Here is a 21,002-nt window from a genome sequence, read left to right on the forward strand (position 1 = left end):
AAATGGTTTACGTTTGTCCTTCCTTGGGGCGGTTTTGTTAACCCCCCCCCCCCCCTTGGCCATGCCCCTTACCTGGCTAATTGCACGTTTGCCGGTAAGTTTGACTGCAAGCAAACTTATTTTTCCTTCCATCTGTCTCCTTATCTCTGATGCTCATGGCGGCCATAGCCCTGTGAATAGTCTCCCTATGTGAAACGGTTTTACTTTTGATTTTCAATTTATGGCAAGAAAAGTCTGGTTAGGAGTTTACAACGCTAATAGCTCTAACTCGAACAAGTGCGAGACCCATTGCATGTGCTTGTTTCTTATACTTTCAGTGCCAAGCGCAGACTGGGCTTCAGCCACGGTGGTTGAGGTCGAACACTGGTGTCCGGCACCCATCAAATTTATAGATCCGATCAAATGCATACCCATCCACACTTAACTCATAGAGCAGCAAGCCCAAGTAATATTCTAGCCTGCACTTCAGGGGGCTACTACCAGGGTACCTGTAAAAACGCTCTCGAGGTACACCAGTTCTTCAATTAGAAGCAACATGGCATCCCAAAAACCCTAACATTATGTTCCTAGCTAACTCAACATATAATGGTTAGACCGCACAATCGGGTAGCCAGGACCTACATAAATCGTCAGAGGTTGGAGACCGACCGACCGACCGACGCCGCCGCCCCCCTCCTGTTTACTGCAGAATTCTAAACCTTTTTCGAATCACAAAAATTAATCTCCTATCTTTAATTGTTTAGTACATTGCAGGGATGGAGAAAATCCATGTGAATCGATTGAGTCAACAGATCCCTTACTCAGCACACTGGTCAAAATGCAATAAAAGGTCTAGGATACTTGGGGAAAGAACCACAAATTGACTCATTTTTTCCCCAGAGATGCCTTACTCCTTTTGTGCACAGCACCCGTCTCCTCTGGCTTGTGGCAAATAGGTGCTCCAAGCATACTGTTGCCACAGGGTGTACTAAACACCCTCCCGTCAATAACCCTAATGAATAAAGTTCCATTAAGATGCAAGTGCACAGCAGAAGTGGTGTTGGTACCACTTTGCACATCAACATTATGTTCTCAATCCCCGTATCAGGCTTGTTCAGCTCGTCTTGCCATATGGTTTTATAGATATTTTTATTTTTTTAGGTCAAGCATAGCAGCGCACAATTACTGCTCTTTGACATTTAATCTATTCTGAGGGCTTCAGCCACGCCCATCTGTTTCACTAGCTCCTGGGCCTGCCTTTCAAAAATCCCTTGATGTCTTTAGTAAATGCTTTACGTTTGTCCTACCTTGAGGCGGATTTGTTACCACCTTGGAGGCTGCCCTATTACACGATCAGGCATGTACCTTAGTGTGGCAAACTATTTTTCTCATTTGCCGCACCACTTCGTGCTGCATAGACCTATGTTGTTTCATCCTCTTCCTTATTTTCAGGCACCTTTAAGTTCTATTGAGATGTCTGCATGGTCTTTTTTTTTTTTTTTTAATATTGTATATAAACATATTTTTTTTAACTTTAATGTAGCACAAACTCCACACAAACGGTATTGGAGCAAGTTAATACAGCACTTCACATAAGGACTAGTTACATTATACAATAACACTCATTATTTGGAGCAAAGGGAGATTAAGTGATTTGCCCAGAATCACAGGATGTTGAGCCAGCGCAGAGACTCAAACCAGGTCACCAAGCTACAAAGTTGACAGTTCTGGCCCTCACGGCACATCCTCTCCCCTAGGGTTGCCAGGTGCGTGTTTTTTCAGCACCGAACCCGTAGGTCAGTCAACTAGTCTTTTTTTCGGCCCACACCATGGCCTTCCTGCAGTGGTGTACCAAAGGCCTTCGGTAGTTTTTTGTTTGTTATATATGGGCATAGGGGCAGATGTACTTACCAGTAGTGACAGGTGTATCTTCTTCCAGAGTCGGTATCTCAGATGGACACTGCTGTCTGTGCCGGCTCTTCTTCCATGGCATCGAGATGTTCTGTACCTAGACACAATTTCTAATCTTCGGGCTCTGTCATCTCTTAAGGTCTTTTTAGATCGAAACGATCAACAGGCATCACAATCTTCTTCCCGGTGGTCCGAGAAAGGAACAAATTACAAACCAGTTGGTCTGTATATGGCAACTTTGCACAGCGCCAAGGGCAGAATCAAAGTGGAGTCCGATCCCTCAGGCTTCCACGCAGTAGGCTAAACAGGCCTAAGTAGGGCGCACGCGTTCAAAAGGGCGAAATCTAGGTTCAGACGGTACTATCGGTTTGATGCTAGATGGGAAACTCGATCGAAGCAATACAGACGATTAAATAGGTTTTCTGATTCGAAATCGAGCGAGATGAAACACATCCAAACCAGACAGCAGGAAAAAAGAAAGAAAAAAAAATCTAACAATGGAGTCGATGCCCATGCGCATTGTAACCTAGAGTAGTCACTCGATCCTGTGATTCCAAAAACACTTCTTTGCAGAAAAACAACTTGTAACACTCCGAGCCAACACTAAATGTTAGAAGAGATATGCATAGCATGTGTATCTGCAGCTACACGCCATCAAACACATATATATATATATATATATATATATATACATACACACACATTTTTAAATTTAGTGCTTGGTAATACAGGTTCTAGCATTTCATAGCACTGCAAAGGAGGTGCCACTCCTTACAAAATCATTATAGTTAATTTGCATCGACCATGCAAAGAACAAAAAAAGTCAGATTTGTAATCGGACATTCTCGTTCTGTTAAGGACTCTTCAGTGGGTGCAATAACCAACTGACCTGACTAGAGCTTAACACTGGGCAACAGCACGTTCTCTTGATAACCTCCAGAGTCACAAACCAAGCACACAGGTTACTTCTAGGCAAGAAGATGGCGAATGGAGTGGTCTACAAAATGGTGGAAAAGGAGCTGCAACTCCAGACCAAAGCACTTCATGCCCTCTAGCTTGATAAAATAAGAAAAACACCCACAACAAAAAAAATCTAGCTTTGGATGTAAATTGGCCTTTTTCAAATAAGAATTGTTAGTACAGGTAGCCATTTTCCTAACCCTGTAGCACAAAGAAGCTAACACAAGGGTGCCACAGTGAACGGAGCACCTATCACAGGGTACAAAAGTGGAGCAAACTTCATCCTCTCAGAATTCACTGGTGTGGACCTTGCAGATGCCACTTACGGAAGCGCCGTCTAAAACAATGCTCAAATAGCACTGCTCCCTGTTTGAAGAGGGGAACCCTCCCCCCTGCATTTCAGTCAGTCACAGGCGCAGAGCACTTTCTATTACCCTTAGGACTCCTGTGTATAATAATCCACACATCTGTCAGTCCAGAAAATGTTAAACCTGCTTTCCTCTCTTTCAGCCATGGGCTTCACATAACCACTCCATTAAGTTCCCATACATCATTTGATGCTAACTCTATGCATTAAGATTGCAGTGGGTACCAAGAACATGTGGGTCGGGAATAAAATGAAAAATCTGTGGGTTCGTTTATACGGGTACACACCACAAGGACTACATCTCAAAGTCAATCCTGAACAGTAACAGTAAAGACTCCATGGGCAGGAGACGTTTTAAACAAGAGAACTGATTTCATAAACTGTGGCCACTAGGACCAGCCACTGCTTGTACTCATGTAACCAATGTGCCGTTGGGACTGAAGCCTTTTTTTTTTGGTACAAGACAAAGAAAGAGTACAGACAGACGCTACAATGAGTCCAGATTTGTTGCTGACAACATGGATAGGCTACAATATAGATAGCAAAGGGCCACAGTGGAAATACCCTTGACAACTGAAATAGTGCACAGTAAGTTTTTTTTTTTTTTTTTTTTTTTTTAAACATAATTGCATCACACATTTTCTTCTCATTACAGATATTTGAAATTTGAGGTCCATATAAATTATTTTTACGTAAGAACTCGGACATGGCTCTGGACCTACCTTGGATTCTCAAGAAAACATACATTTGAATCCTTTTTTATAGCCCCAAAAATGCAATTGAACCAGCATTGTAGGATTCTCACCGGGTCCTACTGGTCTAGGCAAAAACAAAAAACAAAAAAACACACCATTGTGCAAACTCAGGCTTCCACTCTACGTGTTTCAGATAGCAAGGACAAGTCTTCAAACTTTGAATTCTCACCTAAAAACCATCTGCCAGGGCACAAATGTATGCACCGAAAAAGAATCCACCAGGGCCCAGGAGATTAAGGTACACGTATCTGTTCTACCAAGTTCGGTCCCGAGCCCAGGGCTGTCATGAGACTATTAACCCAAGGCAGTGCTTTAAATGAATAAGAGTGCCAGCCCTTCTGTATTTTTATTTGAAAACACTGACCCAAGGTCACAGATGTCGCAACTCTGGAACCCCTCTAGTCGGCCTACCTACCAATGAAGCGGTTTCACCAATCTGCACACTTTTGAAGCCATCAGCTCAGTTAAGCTGTTATTCTCCTTGTATACCACCAATGTTTTTAAAAGGCTGGTACTGCCAATGTAGAGGAATAAGTCCTTTAAAAGTAATATATGGCTAAAATTAACAAATATATGGCTGCCCCCTTATGTATGCTCCCAACTCTTAATCAGGTTTCTCTATTGAATGTTTGGTGCAGCGACGATTATGGCATTTTAGATCAATGTGGATTTACAACACTGAATTGTGCTGGGCAGCTTTGGTTGAGATGTGATTAAGGACAACCCTCTTCTCCGATTCAACCAGTTTTGTTAAAAGATGATATATGGGTTAGGGATAGATTCGTAGATACTGGAGAGCCATGTTTCTTTTAGGAACAGATTTTTACAAGTCTAGGAAGATGTGAAGAAGTGCATCTGATGTTTCAGGACCACAAAAGTTGCAAAGACGCAGACTTAGCATCTGTTTGCTGTACAGTTACACAGCTGCACAGTCAGGTGAAGTTATATGATAACTTAAATCATTAACCAATTCTTCCTTCCTCTAAAAGGAAGAGGCGAATGTGTGCTTTAAATCACACACCAAGTGTCATTCAACAAAAGCTTCAGTCCATTCAGCATCACCATTTTGTAGGTAAGGGAAGCGGAGTTGCATGAATAAATAAATCCAGGTTAGTACCATTCTTGTACTTATGGGGCAGATTTACTAACTTTTCACACAACACAAAACAACCTACTGCGCTGTGTGAAAGGGAGAGGGCAGGAATGTGCTATATTTAACAATATACGGCACATTCCTGCTCTCGATGCAATGGCACACTGTTGCCTAGCGACAACGCAGGCACCCTTGTGCAAGGGTGACTGTGTTACAGGCTGAAATGTTTGTGCTTGAAGGGACACCTTTGTGTCCACACAAAAAAAATCCTTAGAGGCTTTTTCCTATGTGTGCCACAATGCAGCACACCAAAGAGAAAAAGATTTCTCTTCGCGCCACTATTGGTAAAGCCTACAATTTTGAGGCATTTCCCCAAGTTTACTACTTTAAGTAAATCTCGGATTAGCCCTAAAAGCATGGGTGGATGTGCTGGAACACCCACTCCTGACCCATATAACATCTTTCCAGCACCGAGTCACAGAAAGCAGCAACTTGCGCTTCCTTGCATCACTCTGGTTTTACCAAGCCACGCAAGGTGGCTTAGTGTGGCTAGGTAAATCTCAATTAAGGACTTGCATTGCCTTGCGGGACGCAATGTTAACGCAAGAGCTTAATAAATCTAACAGTTTTTAAAGCAAGTCTGAAATGTTCTCGGTCACAAACGGATAACAAAACACTTCAAACCGATCTCAAATGCATACTGTAATAAACAAAGAAACTGATATAAATACACAGGACAGAGTTCAACTCTTTATTTACAACCGCTGAGACTTATTCCCGAGCCATTAGCTTCTGCTTTTTTAGTTTCTTTTGAGACACCTGCAAAGTAAAAAGAAATTTGCTTTATAACCAGCAGCAAAGCACATATTGCATAACATTTTTTTTTAAAAAAAAACACAATTCTATAAATATATATATATATAATAAAAAAAACAAGCCTATGCTCAATGTTAGTGGGTGCTCAGAAAGTGATTTTATTTTCAGATACTTCAAAGGTGTCCTAAGAATATCATCACAGCAACCCAAGCACTTCCAATACTGCCTTACCCCAACCCACTCAGGCAAAGCGTTTTTTAAAAGGAGCGTTACCTTTTTCTTTATAGCAACTTCCTCTTCTGGTTTAGGAACAATCTGCTCTTTTTCTGTGAGAATCATCTCAATATGGCAGGGAGAGCTCATGTAGGGGTTGATTCGGCCATGAGCTCGGTATGTACGTCTGCGCATTTTGGGTGCCTTGTTCACTTGGATGTGCTCGATGACCAGTGAATCAACATCCAGACCCTAAAATTTAGTTAAAAAAAAAGAAAAACACATTTGCAGTCAATTACATTAAACTCACTTAACATAATGCCAGACAGGACAACACAGGCATTGGTAGCTGATAAGACTAAATATTTAGTAGAATGGACATCAATTAATTTAAGCCTCATCTTTGTACTATTGCTGCAATATCCATAAACCGTACTAATTGCAGACCTCCATTGCAGTAGAATTCACAATCAAATGTGCACCTTACAGAAATAATTCAAAAACAGCCATAAATCGCAAGTGTCCTATAAAAAGTGGTGAATGAGTATGTTCTGGAGTCGGGATAATAATCTCTTCAGTGCACGAGTTGGCCCCTGGCTGACGCATGCACACCCTTCCCTGACCAGTGGCAGACACCAGGGAGGTTTTCTTTTTTTAATAAACAAAAGAAAATTAAAGCTCCCTCTGGAAACACGAAAGAGCTTCCGTAGCCCCCCCCCCCAACTCTCATCAGTGAGATCAGTAAAAATAGGTTATATCCCATTAAAATGCCAAAACTGTTGAAAAATTGGCTTTCTGATTCAAGTCTGCCTGTTCCTGAAATCTGGGGAGATGGTGATCTCAACACTGCAAACCCTTTGTTGATGCCATTTGAGGGGGGAGGAGAAACCAGATGTTTTTTCTGCCCCCCGCCCCAACAGCTAAGGGGTTAAGAAGATTTTACCTGGCTCAGGTGGGGAACCCATTGGCAAATGGCGCCTTTTGAGACGCACTAATTGTAACACCCGCAATTGCATCTATGATTACCTGTCCTTGGACTTTGCGTTATATTGGCATGACTACAAGACCAGTAAAGGTGAGGATTAACAAACACTATAGTAACATCAGATGCGGACAAGCAACTACTAAGCTCAGTGTCCATTAATTCGACAACCATCACACTCCTAATGATATGTGGTGGGTAGTTCTGGATACACTCAACACATTTAATATGATTATATTCCATTAGATGAGTTTCCTTTCCAACACTTGATGGGCCAATGACTTCCCAGTACCATGGCTTTGGTACCAAGACATTTTATATAAAGTGATGAGCAAGTTTTTGATGTCTTGACTGATCCGTCTACCCTACCTTAGCCATTGTTTGAGAGACAAGAGCACGTGACACAATCCTACACTTATTGTGCCATTTATCTACCCAGATTAGTGTCTTATGAAGCAACTCATTATGTTAATCTTTTTTCACTATGTCAACCTTTGGCAACATTTTGGCTTTGTTAATGAGACAAATGCTCGAACGAGTATTTCTACTTGAATAAAATTTCCTAAAGCCAAACCATCAACACCTGCCCTACTTAAGATGGCCAGAAGTCGCCCTTTTTTTTTTTTTTTTTTTAAACAGAATTCCCCCCCCCCCCCTTTTTTTTTTTTTTTAACACCATGCAAACACAGTGAAGCCCTTGCTTCCATATAACCATGGCCCTTTCTTTGTTTTCGCGAAAGCAAAGTTTCATGGACACGAGTGTTTTGGCAACCGCCACAGTATCAGCAGTCCCATGTCTGTTTTTAACGGGCGTTCAGCAGCGATGACTCCTGCCGTAACCAAAGTGAGGCACGCACGTCATTGGATCCTGTGTCGTGACCTTTCACTTCTTAACCACCGACCGCGATCCCCTTTGCAGTTACAGGAGAACTGCCCTGGGGTAGGTTACCGACAGTGGACCATCACTCCGGATTGCGAGTACAGCAATTTTATGGCTAACCCACGAGCAGCAGATGTGTGTGCACTTTATTGCAGAAGCTCTCCTGACGATATTTGGAGGGAGTATTAGCAGTTCACGCAACTCAGACTCCGGTCTTTAGATTAACTGTGAGATCTCAATAATATACGCTCCTTAAGTTTGAGCCAGGGAAGGGTCTTGTCTCTTGTGTATTTTTGACATAATTAACACCTATAGGACTGGATGTCCAGCGGTAGCGTTTACACCCCACGCTACTCCGACACCAGTCTTTTGAGCATTTGATGTGCTATAATTACACAGGTTTCCAAATTTGCTCTAAGTAGATAACGGGACTGGTTGTGTATGTGTAAGTCACCATGACCATTATGTACATTACAACACTAACTCCTGAATTTGGCCACCTTATCAGCTTGCATTCTATTCTAACTAGGAGTGAAACATGCAAGTGTTTATTTTTGTTTTTTAATTATCACCCCATTAGTGAGACTGTGCTAGCATTATATTTATGTTTAGGGGCATTCCACTGTCCTGTGCATTACCATATAGGACATTTACACCTTGTATTGATGTAGAAGCGAGGATAGTTTATTGGCAAGCACATTCCCATGGAGACCCGCCCCAAATACAGGACGGTAAGCGGATGGTTCATTCAAATTGCTTCAAAACTCAGCATGTCACCACTGAGTGTCACAACACTTAGTGCGTCTATTTTTAATTATACAGACTATCAAAAAAATATTTTGGTTTGTTTATTGTTCCCTCTTTCCACAGGTCCTCATCTATCTAGTAGGTTAGATGCATAGCTCCTACAGTAAGGAATCTTTTTAATTCATGCCACAAATTTCCCAATAAGATTTGGTATTTAGTGTAGCTTAGGAGATTTGTTGTTTTGGTCTTGATGAAACACCAGTTGATCCGTAGGGTCTAATTAGGCGTGAAACAGGTCGACCTATAGTTGTGGTTGAAGGAACACTTTAACCCCTCCATCCCCTTTTTTGTTATAAGAGTGATGGAACATGGTCTCCTCTTCTCTCCCTGTTTTTAACCTTGACCGAGAATCCTTACGATCAATAAAACATAGGGTTTTTGTAGGTTCTCTCTCTCTCCAGCTCCTCTTATTAAGTAGGTTCAAATTGATCCTTATATCTTTTCAGCCTGGCATGTACTTTGATTTAAGATCTCCAGTAAAGAGCCCCCCGTGGGGTCCGCCAGACATTGCAGCGCCAGTCTAGCAAGGAGCAAGCCCTATGATGAAGCATGACATCCAATGGATGTATGAAGGCTCTTGTTTCTACTTTCAGAAGTGCATAGTGGATCTCTTTTTCCTTTGGAACAGTGTACTCATTTGGATTGGTATTTATATTAGGGAGACTGTACACTTGACCACATAATTTCCCGGTCCCTCCAATGGTTAGACGTGATTAGGAATAACCCAATGGGAGGGTTCATTGACCTCAAACTAATCCCAAACTGCAGATTGTCGTGGTTGGGGAGAGGACACAAAAACCTGACTGAAAGCCTGAGAGTGAGCACCACTCTGCCAAATGTGTTAATGGAGCACCTTTGTCCCACTTTAAGTAGAAAAGCCCCTTTGTGTTTCAAGTGTGGTCTATTGTGTAAAGGCCTCTAAATGTTGTTTCTAAATTCCAAAGAGGTTGAGAATTTTATAGTGAGTTTTGCACCACACAGGGCAATAATGAAATGGGAAAACCTTAATAAGCCTGAAAACACCACCCCTGTCTAAATCCGACGAATCAGATAACCAAAAGTACCCATTTCAAATCAAAACTTTGCATCAATGCCATTGTGGTAAATTAACAAAAATCAATGTCACTAATTCCTTAGGAAAGTTCATCACCTATTACATCCTATGGAGAAAAAAAAAAAAAAAAAAAAAACACAATCACGAACGGGTAGAACGGTACGGAAGAGCAACATTTGCAGGACAGCAAACATGCGATCCTGCCACCATTAACAACCATTTTTTGCTTAAATTAAGGAACGTACATAAGTCGCATGAGGGAACCACACAAATAATGACCTTTAACACCATGCGTTCCCCACACAGGAGTTTGCTGCTTTAAAAGCCACCGTATCAAGAAATCCCTGAGCATTCTAATGCTGCTTGACCTTAGGATAAAGTTCCCAGCTTTTTGATATCACTAAATGATTCTCACAGATTGTAAACCACATTCATAGCATGCTGTCTGCAAGCAAATTGACAGCCACCACTAGGGCTGTATCTCTTCCCTGCTCATTGTTTTCAAATCGTACCTAGCCACTAAGACTAATGTACCAACTATACAGTACTAACTATGCATGGCAGACCCAATTCTACAATTACATATGGTATTTCAAAAACAATACTCTAACGTTAAAATAAAGAACAAAAAACGTTTCAGGGAGTAGTTTTTTTTTGTTTTTTAAATTGCTAGCTCCATGAGGAACAAATAAAAACAAACTGGTATGCGAACCTTGAGTTCAGCGTTACTCTCCGCGTTTTTCAGCATATGAAGCAAAAAGTCAGCACTCTTTTTAGGCCAACGTCCCTGGGTCCAACCCCACTGCTTGGCCTGCAAAATAAAAGGAAAGGAAGAATTAGGTTATGTGGAATAGAAGGTCAGCTGCAAGCACTAACTTTAAATCAGCAAAGGTTGCTCAGATAATAAATTGTTTTCATCTTTAATGCAAAGGTGTCCTAAGTAGTCATCACTGCAACCAGATCCAAGATCAAATACTCATCACAACATGGCAAGTGGAAAAAAATGAATAAAGGTCACCTTCGCTACAAAGCTTAAACTACAGCCACACAAGTACAGGTATGGGATTAGAGTAAACCTGGCCATTACGATATTGTCACCTACCCATTCATCATACACCTGATTCTTTAACAGTAAATCACAAAAGCAATGTGGGGTGAAGATTTTCATTCAAATACCTCTTACTACAATATGTAGTGTTTTCAGACATGTAATGGCAAATCTGAATGTTACAGAGTAACTGAAATATCAAAATCAAGACTCTTAGGGAAATCATTTATAAACGTATGTTAAGACTTAACTGGCTTCCTTTTCAGCCGTACCGAGACTACTTTTTAGGTCTTTCTAGAAAGCTCTAGCCCTATCCCATGCAAGCACATACATTCCTACATATGCAAATCAAATCAAATCATTAACATTTATAAAGCGCGCTACTCACCCGTGCGGGTCTCAAGGCGCTAGGGGGGAAAGGGGGGGTTATCGCTGCTCGAACAGCCAAGTCTTTAGGAGTCTCCGGAAAGCGGAGTGGTCCTGGGTGGTCCTGAGGCTGTTGGGGAGGGAGTTCCAGGTCTTGGCCGCCAGGAAGGAGAAAGATCTCCCACCCGCCGTGGAGCTCAATTCTTCCAGGATGTATCTTGCGATTTTTGATGGATTATAGGTTTTTCCGACTCGAACAACCGGAGTGAAGAGGTACAAGTCCGAACCCAACGGCAGAAAGAAAACAATTTAGGATGGAGTCGATGCCCATGTGCAATGGAGCCGAAAAGGAGGAGTCACTCAGCCCGGAGACTCGAAAAGACTTATTTGAAGAACTTGAACTTGTAACAACTCCGAGCCCAACACTAGATGGCAGGACCTGTGCATAGCATGTGTATCTGCAGCTACACATGCCATCTAATACATATATATTTTAGGCAGCTATTGTTCCCACATTCAGAGGGGCTTTGATCTTTACAGGAAATCTGACTAGCCAGAAGTTGTGCCTGCCCACCCAACTACTCCCATTTGTTTTAAAGCCCCCTTTTTGGATGGTCACCCCACACTTTTCGTTGCTAGATGCGGTTGCTTTCGATCGGAAAGTGTACAAGGCCTGCTAAATCAGACCCCAGTACCAGTGCTCTTTCCCTTAAATTGTACTGAGATTTGGCAAACCTAATTGGCAAGGAATTTACCACCCCTGTACAGCTCTAGTAAATGCTACCTGTGGTACCCAAGGCTTGGATGGTTTAAAAAAAAAAAAAAAAAGGGGGGTGGGGGGGAGGTCACCTAGGCTGCAGCACAGATTGTTCCACACTGTGTGACCTAAAAGAAAAAGAAAATCCTGCAGAGCTGCCATATCAACCTGCACGAACAGCTTGTCTGCTTGAGTTCGACTCTGCCCACAACAGGTGCAGGCAGCACTGTGTTAGGAGTGTGAATATATTTGCACAAGCACATATGACCCAGTGATACAATTTAAAACTTAATGCTATCACATGTAACTGGTGGTCCATAGTATAACCTGCACTGCTACCCAGGCAACCCCCAGATGTCCAAGCTCCAGGACGGCCCAGCAGATTACCCCTTGTGTTTGGTATCAAACACCATGCTTTTTAACCCTGAGCATGATGCTCATGCCCAGGATTAGTTAGCATGTACCCTTAAAGGATGTCCAACAAGATACCAGCTCTCTCTCACCTTGGTGGACTCTCCAGTGCCATTTACTGCGAAGACAAGAGTCTGCCCTCCTGCTGGTAGTACTAACACTTCCACTAGGACTGAGACAAAGGACCTGGGCAGGAAGGAGGTCACACCTCCACCCTCACATGATGGATAGTGTTCACAGTAATCAAAGCAGTGCACCTCAGACTTTCACTGCCCTTATTGTGTAATCTCTTGAACCCCACTTGAGAACAAAGTGTTTTCTGCCCTATCCACACGGACAGGTGGGAAAATTAGTTATTCATGAAGCGTACACCTCCAAAAGGCTAACCACACCTTGAGGGTGCGCCAGGAGGGCTATACAGCAGAGTAAGAATCTGCCATTTTGGCAAACCTTAGAAATATTGTATTCTGAGTAGAAAAGTGACATACTCCTACAGGAAGTTGTTACTTAAGAGGCAGACTAGCCGCAGGGACCAGTAGCCCATTGACCACTGTCCCCACACCCTTAACACCCCTAAACCAGGATTTAGGGGCTCCCCTGGCAGAACCTCAGTTTCAATCTTTAATCTGAGAAGAGGCACAAAGTCAACGTCGTCACCGACAGGACTTGGAACTCTCCCGCAATGCAGAGAGAGGTACCCAGACAACAATAAGTAAATCCATCTGCAGTCTCCTAGTTGGAGACAAATCTAACTTTAGCTGTAGGTGCTTACGTAACAAGCAAAAAAAAAAAATGGAGAAAAGGAACTTCGACTCCAAGATCTAAAAGAGACAACCATAAATGCTGAAAGGTGACCTAGCTATGCATTCAACCCATTGCATTTATGATTTGTAATTCTCATTTGCTTGCTCTGTATTTGCTGGCTTTATTTGACTTGGGCTGTCCATCAGCCTTTGTCCCTCCTGAGCATAGCCTATTTACCACCTTTGACCCATACCCTCGTATTCTTTCAGGAATGCTCTCTCTAAGCAGGTCTTTTTTGAGTGTTGTTTTCCGCTGTGCATTCAAGGGGTCAAATGTGAGGCTTTGTCTTTACTTTTCACTCACTTCAAAGTGAGAGGATTTATCCGACAATCTGGGAGAATGAAAGTAAAGTTTTCTAGTACACAACAAAATGTAAATGTCTGTCAATTGTGATGACAAGTGTGCTGCCACACCATGCATAGTCCCACTCAGCTATATGCTACTAGGCCCCCTCCACAACACTCCTCTACGCCACTAACTTTAAACCACGCAGAACGAACACTGGTGTGCAACATGGCTAAAAGACATTGGCAAAACAGACAGCCCTTGCCTTGAAGAGACTTGCTGCCTCTGCCAAGGCTTGTTGTGAAAAGGTGCTATAAGGAGCAAAAACGTGGCAATCGGGACGTGAGAAGTGTTAAAAACGGCTCAGTAGTGACGCCCACAGGTCTAGGTTGCATTTCAAAATGTCTTTTGGCAACCCATCAGGACCAGGGGCTTTACCAGCAGGACGTTCACGTAACGTAATCACTTCGTTTAGTTAAAAAACAAAACAAGTACATCTCTTGAACCCACCCAACTGCGCAAGAGGGCCAATAGATCGCCATGTAACGTTAACTATAGACAGGGCCACTGGAATTATGCGATGTTGCGCCCACGGCCATTTTTGATTAATTATAGATCTGCCGCATTATCTACAGATTAACAAAAAAATGTGTTTCTAGCTCCAACCATTGAAACGTTCCTAAAACTGCAGTGAAAATACTGCTGCGCAATGGAAGGCCCTTTAACCAAAGCTGGACTGGTCAACTTTTTAATGCTTATTGCTATAGTTGGGTGTTAAACTGATACTAATGAGGTGCAGCCAGTATCACCAAGTTAAAAATAAGTAATACCATTACAAAATGTGCAGCATTATGCCACATACTTTGCCTTTTCTTGCGACATAATTTATTCAACCCGGTGGGATATTTTGACCATCTCCTGCTGCATAATTTCAGTGGCCCCGACTACAGATCAACTCGAAATCGAAATGAACACTAATCCAGTGAGCGCGGGTAGTGTGGCCGCAACAACACGGGTCCGTTTTCATGGAATTACTGATCGGGGCATTACAGTTACCTTTATATTAAATACAGTGCGAAGGGGGGCTTGTAAAGTTTGTGATCTATACAGTTTGAGGTGTTAAAATCGCCTGGATTTTATTTCGTTAACTCGTAACATTATGTTTAGTATTTTATTCTGGTTCTACAGCACACAGCGAGTATCTGAGGGCTAAAGGGTCTGTTCACTGGTGCTCAGTAATACACAACTAGCAGCGCACGAGTACACAGCACTATCTCCAGGCTTGGCCTCAGCAAAACAAAGAATAACTATTAAAGCTCTTTTGAGGGAGTAGCAAAACATCTTAGATACAACACGCACGCCACAGACTAGCAGCCTGGAGCTCTCACCCCTCATTAAGTACACGGCGCACTACTGGAAGCATTCAGCAGTTTCTCACTACTGCACCCGTCGCCTTAACTTACACAACTGCAAAAGGAATTATCAGTCGGGCTGAAAAGAAGAGCAATCTCACAACCTTCAGAGTACCAGGCACGCTACTGGAATAATACTCACAATGCCACTAGAGGCCTAGCCCGTAACAGATCGCCTCTTAACTGGCGAGTTTGCGCGTGGTACTGTCGTTGAGTGAATAGTCATTAGCCGGTGGATAAATAGAGCCCAAAGCCAAAACATAAGTGTACGGGTGAGTACATGCAGCGTTGCAAGCCATACCATGCAAGTTTATGCTGAATCTAGATACCTGGACTTGCGGTATCAATTGGTAGCTGCCACCATGTTCGTTGTACATAGAACATTTTTTTAATGCAGAACTACTATAAACAGAAATTAGATCTCATTTTACTTGTTTGACCCCAGAAGGATAAACGGTAAACTTGACTTTTGCACGTTTTGAACCTGCAAGTTCAAACTAGCTTCCGCTCACAAATAAGAGGTAAACGTTCAACTCACTAAGGTCAGCCAAGATATGGTTATAAGACGATATGATTATTACCCAGAAAGAGTGGACAACCCCCAACACCACACACACACCACAAGCAGCAGCAGGAAGAAAAAAAAAACTCAGCTAACAGCAATGCAGTATACAAATGATATTATCCTTTCTAAATATTAATGGAGAACATGGCCACATCAGAGTGTGGGAAATGGTCACTGGAATAGATGGCCATAGTAGATCTGACGATGACCACAACAGACCAGGATACTGACAGCCACATGCATGTAGCAAGGGCAGCCACGGGTCACACTGTCTAGGAACCACCCCATATCATTTCCCTAGCATCCTCGCCTGCAGTACAGCTATAGCCTACACTTTCTATGGCCACCTGAGCCACGGAGGAAACGACCCCAGCAGCCTCTTAACACCTTATTGGAACCATATTCTCAATTACTTTTGGGTGACAAGGCATGCCTCTATATCGCTTTACTGATCAGTTGGGTGGACAAGCATCAACAGCAATAGGGAACTAGATTAGTCGTTTACTACGTCTCTAAGTTTCAAGGTGAACTCTGAAAAGTCCATAAGACGAAACGAGGCTTAGCTGTGAAATGCATTAAAATAAAATGCTGCGTGGAATGAATAATCATTCTATGTTGTGTATATAAAGACTCAAATTATTTGACACAAGGTTAGCCTTGAGTAGCGTCTTGGTGTGCAGCCAAGATTTACAGGTAATGGAACGCGCGTTTGTAAACCACTTAATTCTTAACCATCTAACCTGAGCACATCTTCCAACTCCACCATTGTAGCGACGGAAAGGGACACACTGCTTCTGAAGAGTGACATCCTTCAGGTATTTGGTGGCTTTACGGATGTGCATACCCTTGATGGCTTGAGCAGTCTCCCGGGTGTTCTAGAAAGAAATTGTAGAAAGCCATGTTACCTCTAGAAATAATGAATCGGGAAGAATACTGTACATAAGTCAGAATAAGTAGCTGCTCAGAATGCAAAGCATTTTCATGAAAAACTCAAAGGTGTCCTAAGCAAGTCATCATCACAGCTACACAATGGACACTCAGTAAAGTGACAGCTAAAAGCAATGTTATTTCAAGAAAACAAAGTAGATTACATTAAGTAGGGTTCATTCTTGCTAAAGTCAATTAACAGGACACTAGCTTCATGCAATGCTCAGTTGCGATTTTCAATCTAAGGTCAAAGGTTACACAGGTGAATGGAGAGCCGAATTTCCAAAACGGCCTGTATGCACTTGGCCTGTTCCAGCATCAACTGTGTACCACTCTGAAATCAACGGCACTCCGCCCTTCTCCCCAAGAAACGTAAACTTTCTAGCTAACAACATTCATTTTATAAACCACGTAGGAGGTTTATTAAAAAAAATCAGATCTATTTTGTCTGTCTGGCTCGTGTGCCAGCAGGGCATGTAACCATATGAAGTGTTTACATGTGAAGGGGCCGAGTGCTTCATGAACCTGGAACCTACTTATTCTGAAAAAGAAAAACAAAAGCCCTGCTTGTCTCTTTTGGTCTGTGTTATGATATATGATGGCAGCATTCCCCAATGGAAGCTTTCATAACCTCAGATATGATGCCAGACGTTCATATTGTATCAGAGCAAGGATGTGATTTAGCACGTATCCACAAATCTACATGCAGGAGCCGGCTGAATTGGTCGTTCCAGGGTTGGAATACTATATATATATATATATATATATACACACCCATCCACATCCTTACTGGTTTAAGGGCAAACCACCAACTCCTCTACAATCTCCTTCTATATTGGAAAATGTACCACTGACTTTGGCAGAACCCCCCCCCCCCCCCCCCCCCAACCAACCAATAGTACAAGAGCAATCACAAGCACGTCTATTTGCTGACGTGAAAAGGGAAACAAGTTTGCCAAGAGTAACGTTTTCAGGTTTACTTCTAACTAGTAAATTTCTGAGAAGGATAAAGATGTAGTAATACTAAGTGCCAATACAAGGACGTAGCCATAATGCACTTCTGATTATAATTTATTTTGTTGTGCCCACAAACTTTACACAGGTTCGCCATTACTTTGAATATTGGCAAGTATAGAAAAAAAAATGTTTACTAAATAATGCCCCCGAGAAATTGTGTTTTCAATTGTATAACAGTTTAGCAAAATATTTTCTGAACTGCAAATTTTCACCAATCTTGCGTCAGCATGTATGGGTATATGCTATGGGACTATTATAGGTGGCACCAAGTTGTTGAATTTTACAAATGCAGACACGTTTTTCGATTGGATACCCATTCAGAAGTGCAAGCTGCGCTCACAACATTTCCTTTAGGAGAGCTTGTTGTAACGGAGAAGAATTTTGAGTTATTCATATGCAAGACTGGATGTAGATATATATACACATGCGCACACACACTAATTTTGCTTTAGTGGCAGACAATTTTTACACAGAACCGTAATGGGATATTATAAAGGCAGCCAACAGGTCTGTGCTGCAGATGTTTGTGGAACTGAAACCAATAGCCAAGTGAACAAAATAAAACATGAAGTGTTATTTGACCCAACACCATCCCGCCCTAAACATCTGGCGATAGGAATTCCACAGCCCCGGCTGCTCAGTGTATGTAAAGGCATCCAGTGAATCATGTAGATGTGAGGACTAGCAGGACACGTACCTTGAAATGGACCCGCAGGTTGGAACCCCTTGCCTTGCATGCTGCAAAAGAAAAACCATGCTATTATTAACCCTATGTCAGTAAGGTACTTTAAGATTCGTGTCCTCTCAAAGCACTTATTGGTCTCGAAGTAAAAAGCATCAGTAGACCATCTGAATTAAAACCGGACTCTCAAATCACACACGCGTCTAAGTGACTACGATTGTTCAATCATATACAGATGACAATTCAAATTACGAGACATAAAAACTAATCAGACTTACATTTAGTTGGGTTCTCTGGGTCGAGCGAGTAGCGCACCATTTTCAGAGATTAACTGGGGAATAAAAGAAAAAGTATGAAAAATGTGCTAAGCAAGCATGTGTACCTTTATGCAAGTTTAACTCCAGGCGTTTCGCTGCTCAGAACTTAAATCAAATTTCACAATCAATTCAAAGGTGTCCTAAGATGATCATCATCGCAGCAACGTGCCAGACCATTTTCACATCATAGTAAAAGAACATACACGTGTTCCCTTGTTTATTTTTAACGGGAGATATACTAAAAGCGATGAACAGACTAAGCGACCAAAAACAAATCCGAACGGCGATAACAAACATACATCGCACTAACACAATAGGTATAAAAGTTTCGACACATTAAAATGCAATTTTCATCTTTAATTGGGTCTTACCCGATCTAAACCGTGAGAACAAGAAAGATTTTATATTTTGTTAAGTAGTCCGTGCTCACACACAAACCTAACCGCACAACCAAACTTGTTATAGAGGGGCTATTTTTATTTAATATATATGGAAAGCAAAACTCACATAAAAATGACGGTATTGCATAGAACCAACCGTAGTTTAGAAAGCGCAAAAGGGAACCTGCACTAGAACCCAACATGGATAGGTTTTCCTGATATATGCATATATAAAAATTAAGAGGGACTGGCATCTTGAACTAGGAGATTCGTTACATACAGTAGGGCGCATGTGATATGACGTCAGGAAAGAGTGCCTCAACCAGCAGCCTTTACAATCTCTCAAACCGGCGTGACAAATACAATGAAAGCATTTCCAGGTACAGTTTATTCTGCAATTATTCAAACAAAAACCCGAAGTGAAATGGCAACTTTTTAAAATTGGTGATGGGAGAAAGTGGAGGTGCTCCTACAATGATGGCTTACGATAATCACACAGCTTTCTTTACTGATGCAATTACAAAAGAAAAGCCCACTGGCTAAGACTATGTTAGTTTGTGCTACCAGCTTTCTAGTCACTTCAGACATAAGTATTAAGCAATGCAGACACATTGCACGGAAACATGTACAACGCGCCGCCTTGTATCCTTCTGAGAGCTCATTTCATTCCCTAGCCTTAACATACAAATCAGTGACAATAGGCCATTTCGGGTTAGTTTTGTCAGCAAAGACTAGTCCAATCAGTACACGCACAGGTAGTGAATGCAACTGTTAGGGTCCAATCCTCGAGCCATCTCAGCAGAGAAGGGATAGAAAGGCATTTGCAACCGGTGGCTAGGTGACCTACTAAAATTCCCAGCCTGCGTAAAACAGACAATGTACATACCAGCAGGGACACACGCTGCCGTTCTATCGGTGCCCAGTGTCCCATTACACAGTAGAGTTCGTACACCGAGGCCACCTTAACGGGGACAGCCATAGCCCTGTTAAGTTTCAAACTCCCACAGAATTAAAACCAGGTCAGGTTATTAAACATGGAGGGCCCTGGCTGGGAGAAAGATCCTGCTCTCAGAAAGAAGGTAACCGGACAGTTTCGAGACAGGATGACGAAGATTTCCAACGGATTGAACTTAGACTCCTTCTCTCTGCTCCGGATACCATGTCTCACTCACCTCAGGCCGCGCAGGAAGAGACAGCGGAGCACTCTGGGAGCGGCATGACGATTTCAAAATATCGCGAGATCTCGATCAGCCGCAAGCAATCCATATGTTTACATCATAAGTAAAATAATCAACTGAATTCACTAAGAACAATCGTGTTTTGAAAGCAATCGATCTAAATCAAATATGTGCATTGATTAAAAATTCATTACTGTTAAGTCCACTGGATTTAACGTTCGTACAACAATTTTACTCCGAATTCAAGGTTTCAGTCCCTCTACTAAGATGGCCGCCGCGTTTGTAAAGAACGAGCCCATCTCCGTAGTTCTTTCTCGACATAGTCGCTACTTTTCTTATGAGGCTTCCTTTTTTACAGAACACTTGGAAGACTGGAAATACGGCAGATTTCGTTTGATTTATAAACTTATGAAAATTAATATAAAAAGTACATGCATGTAGTTTTTTCCACCGTTTTCAACACTAGCCGTGTAGAACTATTATAATCCGTGTGTCATACTTGCCAACATCCTACGACCGAAAAGATTACAAAAAGCTAATTAACACAGCGATGACGTGACGAGTAACTTTCCACCTGAAAATCACTTATCACGTAGTCATCATCAGTGTAGCGGCCTGAATGTTATGCTTTTGTGATGTCTCAGTGCAGTATTTGTGTCAGTCAGAAAAACACAGACACTAGTGTGGTTTGGGGCAGAAGCCCTCGGGCGTGCTGTACCCCATTAATTAATACCCTCTGGCCGTGCATGGCCAGGCCTGGCCAGAGGATGTACTCAGGGCACATCCAGGTCAACAACAAGCACATGCCATCTACAAAGGAACTGCTTTATTACATCTCTCCCTAACTTGGTTCAAACATTCAAGTATTTGGACAGCACATAAAACCGTTCAGTCTCTGACTGAGTGGTGGATTGGGTCTCAGGCTGTATGGCTGGTGATGGGATGGGTTTGCCCCCCTTGAGTTACAGGAAGAGAGTCTGCTGTGGGTCCAGACAGGCTTGATCCAGGCCCTGATTCCGTATCTCTCACGTCCCTG

General features: G+C 42.3%; 1 protein-coding gene and 4 non-coding genes across 5 annotated transcripts; all 5 read right to left on the bottom strand.

Moving 5' to 3' along the window:
* Positions 1–5,802: 5,802 nt before the first annotated feature.
* RPL17 (ribosomal protein L17) lies at positions 5,803–18,521 on the bottom strand. Its single transcript, XM_069219205.1, has 6 exons — positions 18,370–18,521; positions 18,107–18,147; positions 16,206–16,340; positions 10,530–10,628; positions 6,155–6,346; positions 5,803–5,884 (listed from the first exon to the last, which is right to left on the bottom strand). The coding sequence occupies exons 1-6, from the start codon at positions 18,407–18,409 to the stop codon at positions 5,837–5,839; spliced, it is 555 nt and encodes a 184-aa protein (XP_069075306.1). The 5' UTR covers positions 18,410–18,521; the 3' UTR covers positions 5,803–5,836.
* On the bottom strand, positions 6,022–6,086 carry LOC138292143 (small nucleolar RNA SNORD58). Its single transcript, XR_011202598.1, has one exon. It is a non-coding gene; the product is annotated as a small nucleolar RNA SNORD58 (small nucleolar RNA).
* On the bottom strand, positions 10,709–10,773 carry LOC138292133 (small nucleolar RNA SNORD58). Its single transcript, XR_011202596.1, has one exon. It is a non-coding gene; the product is annotated as a small nucleolar RNA SNORD58 (small nucleolar RNA).
* Positions 16,422–16,487, bottom strand: LOC138292152 (small nucleolar RNA SNORD58). The gene has a single exon (XR_011202599.1). It is a non-coding gene; the product is annotated as a small nucleolar RNA SNORD58 (small nucleolar RNA).
* LOC138292137 (small nucleolar RNA SNORD58) lies at positions 18,503–18,569 on the bottom strand. The gene has a single exon (XR_011202597.1). It is a non-coding gene; the product is annotated as a small nucleolar RNA SNORD58 (small nucleolar RNA).
* Between the last annotated feature and the right edge of the window lie 2,433 nt (positions 18,570–21,002).

The sequence above is a fragment of the Pleurodeles waltl genome, chromosome 1_1 (genome assembly GCF_031143425.1).
Source record: "Pleurodeles waltl isolate 20211129_DDA chromosome 1_1, aPleWal1.hap1.20221129, whole genome shotgun sequence".
Taxonomy (NCBI): domain Eukaryota; kingdom Metazoa; phylum Chordata; class Amphibia; order Caudata; family Salamandridae; genus Pleurodeles; species Pleurodeles waltl.

What these genes read in the sequence shown, in the direction of transcription:
- RPL17 (XM_069219205.1), bottom strand. Translation starts at nt 18,409, where the DNA reads ATGGTGCGCTACTCGCTCGACCCAGAGAACCCAACTAAAT. An exon ending in CCCAGAGAACCCAACTAAAT is followed by an intron (nt 18,148 to 18,369) that starts GTAAGTCTGATT and finishes TTTCTTTTGCAG; the next exon opens with CATGCAAGGCAAGGGGTTCC. An exon ending in ACCTGCGGGTCCATTTCAAG is followed by an intron (nt 16,341 to 18,106) that starts GTACGTGTCCTG and finishes ATTTCTTTCTAG; the next exon opens with AACACCCGGGAGACTGCTCA.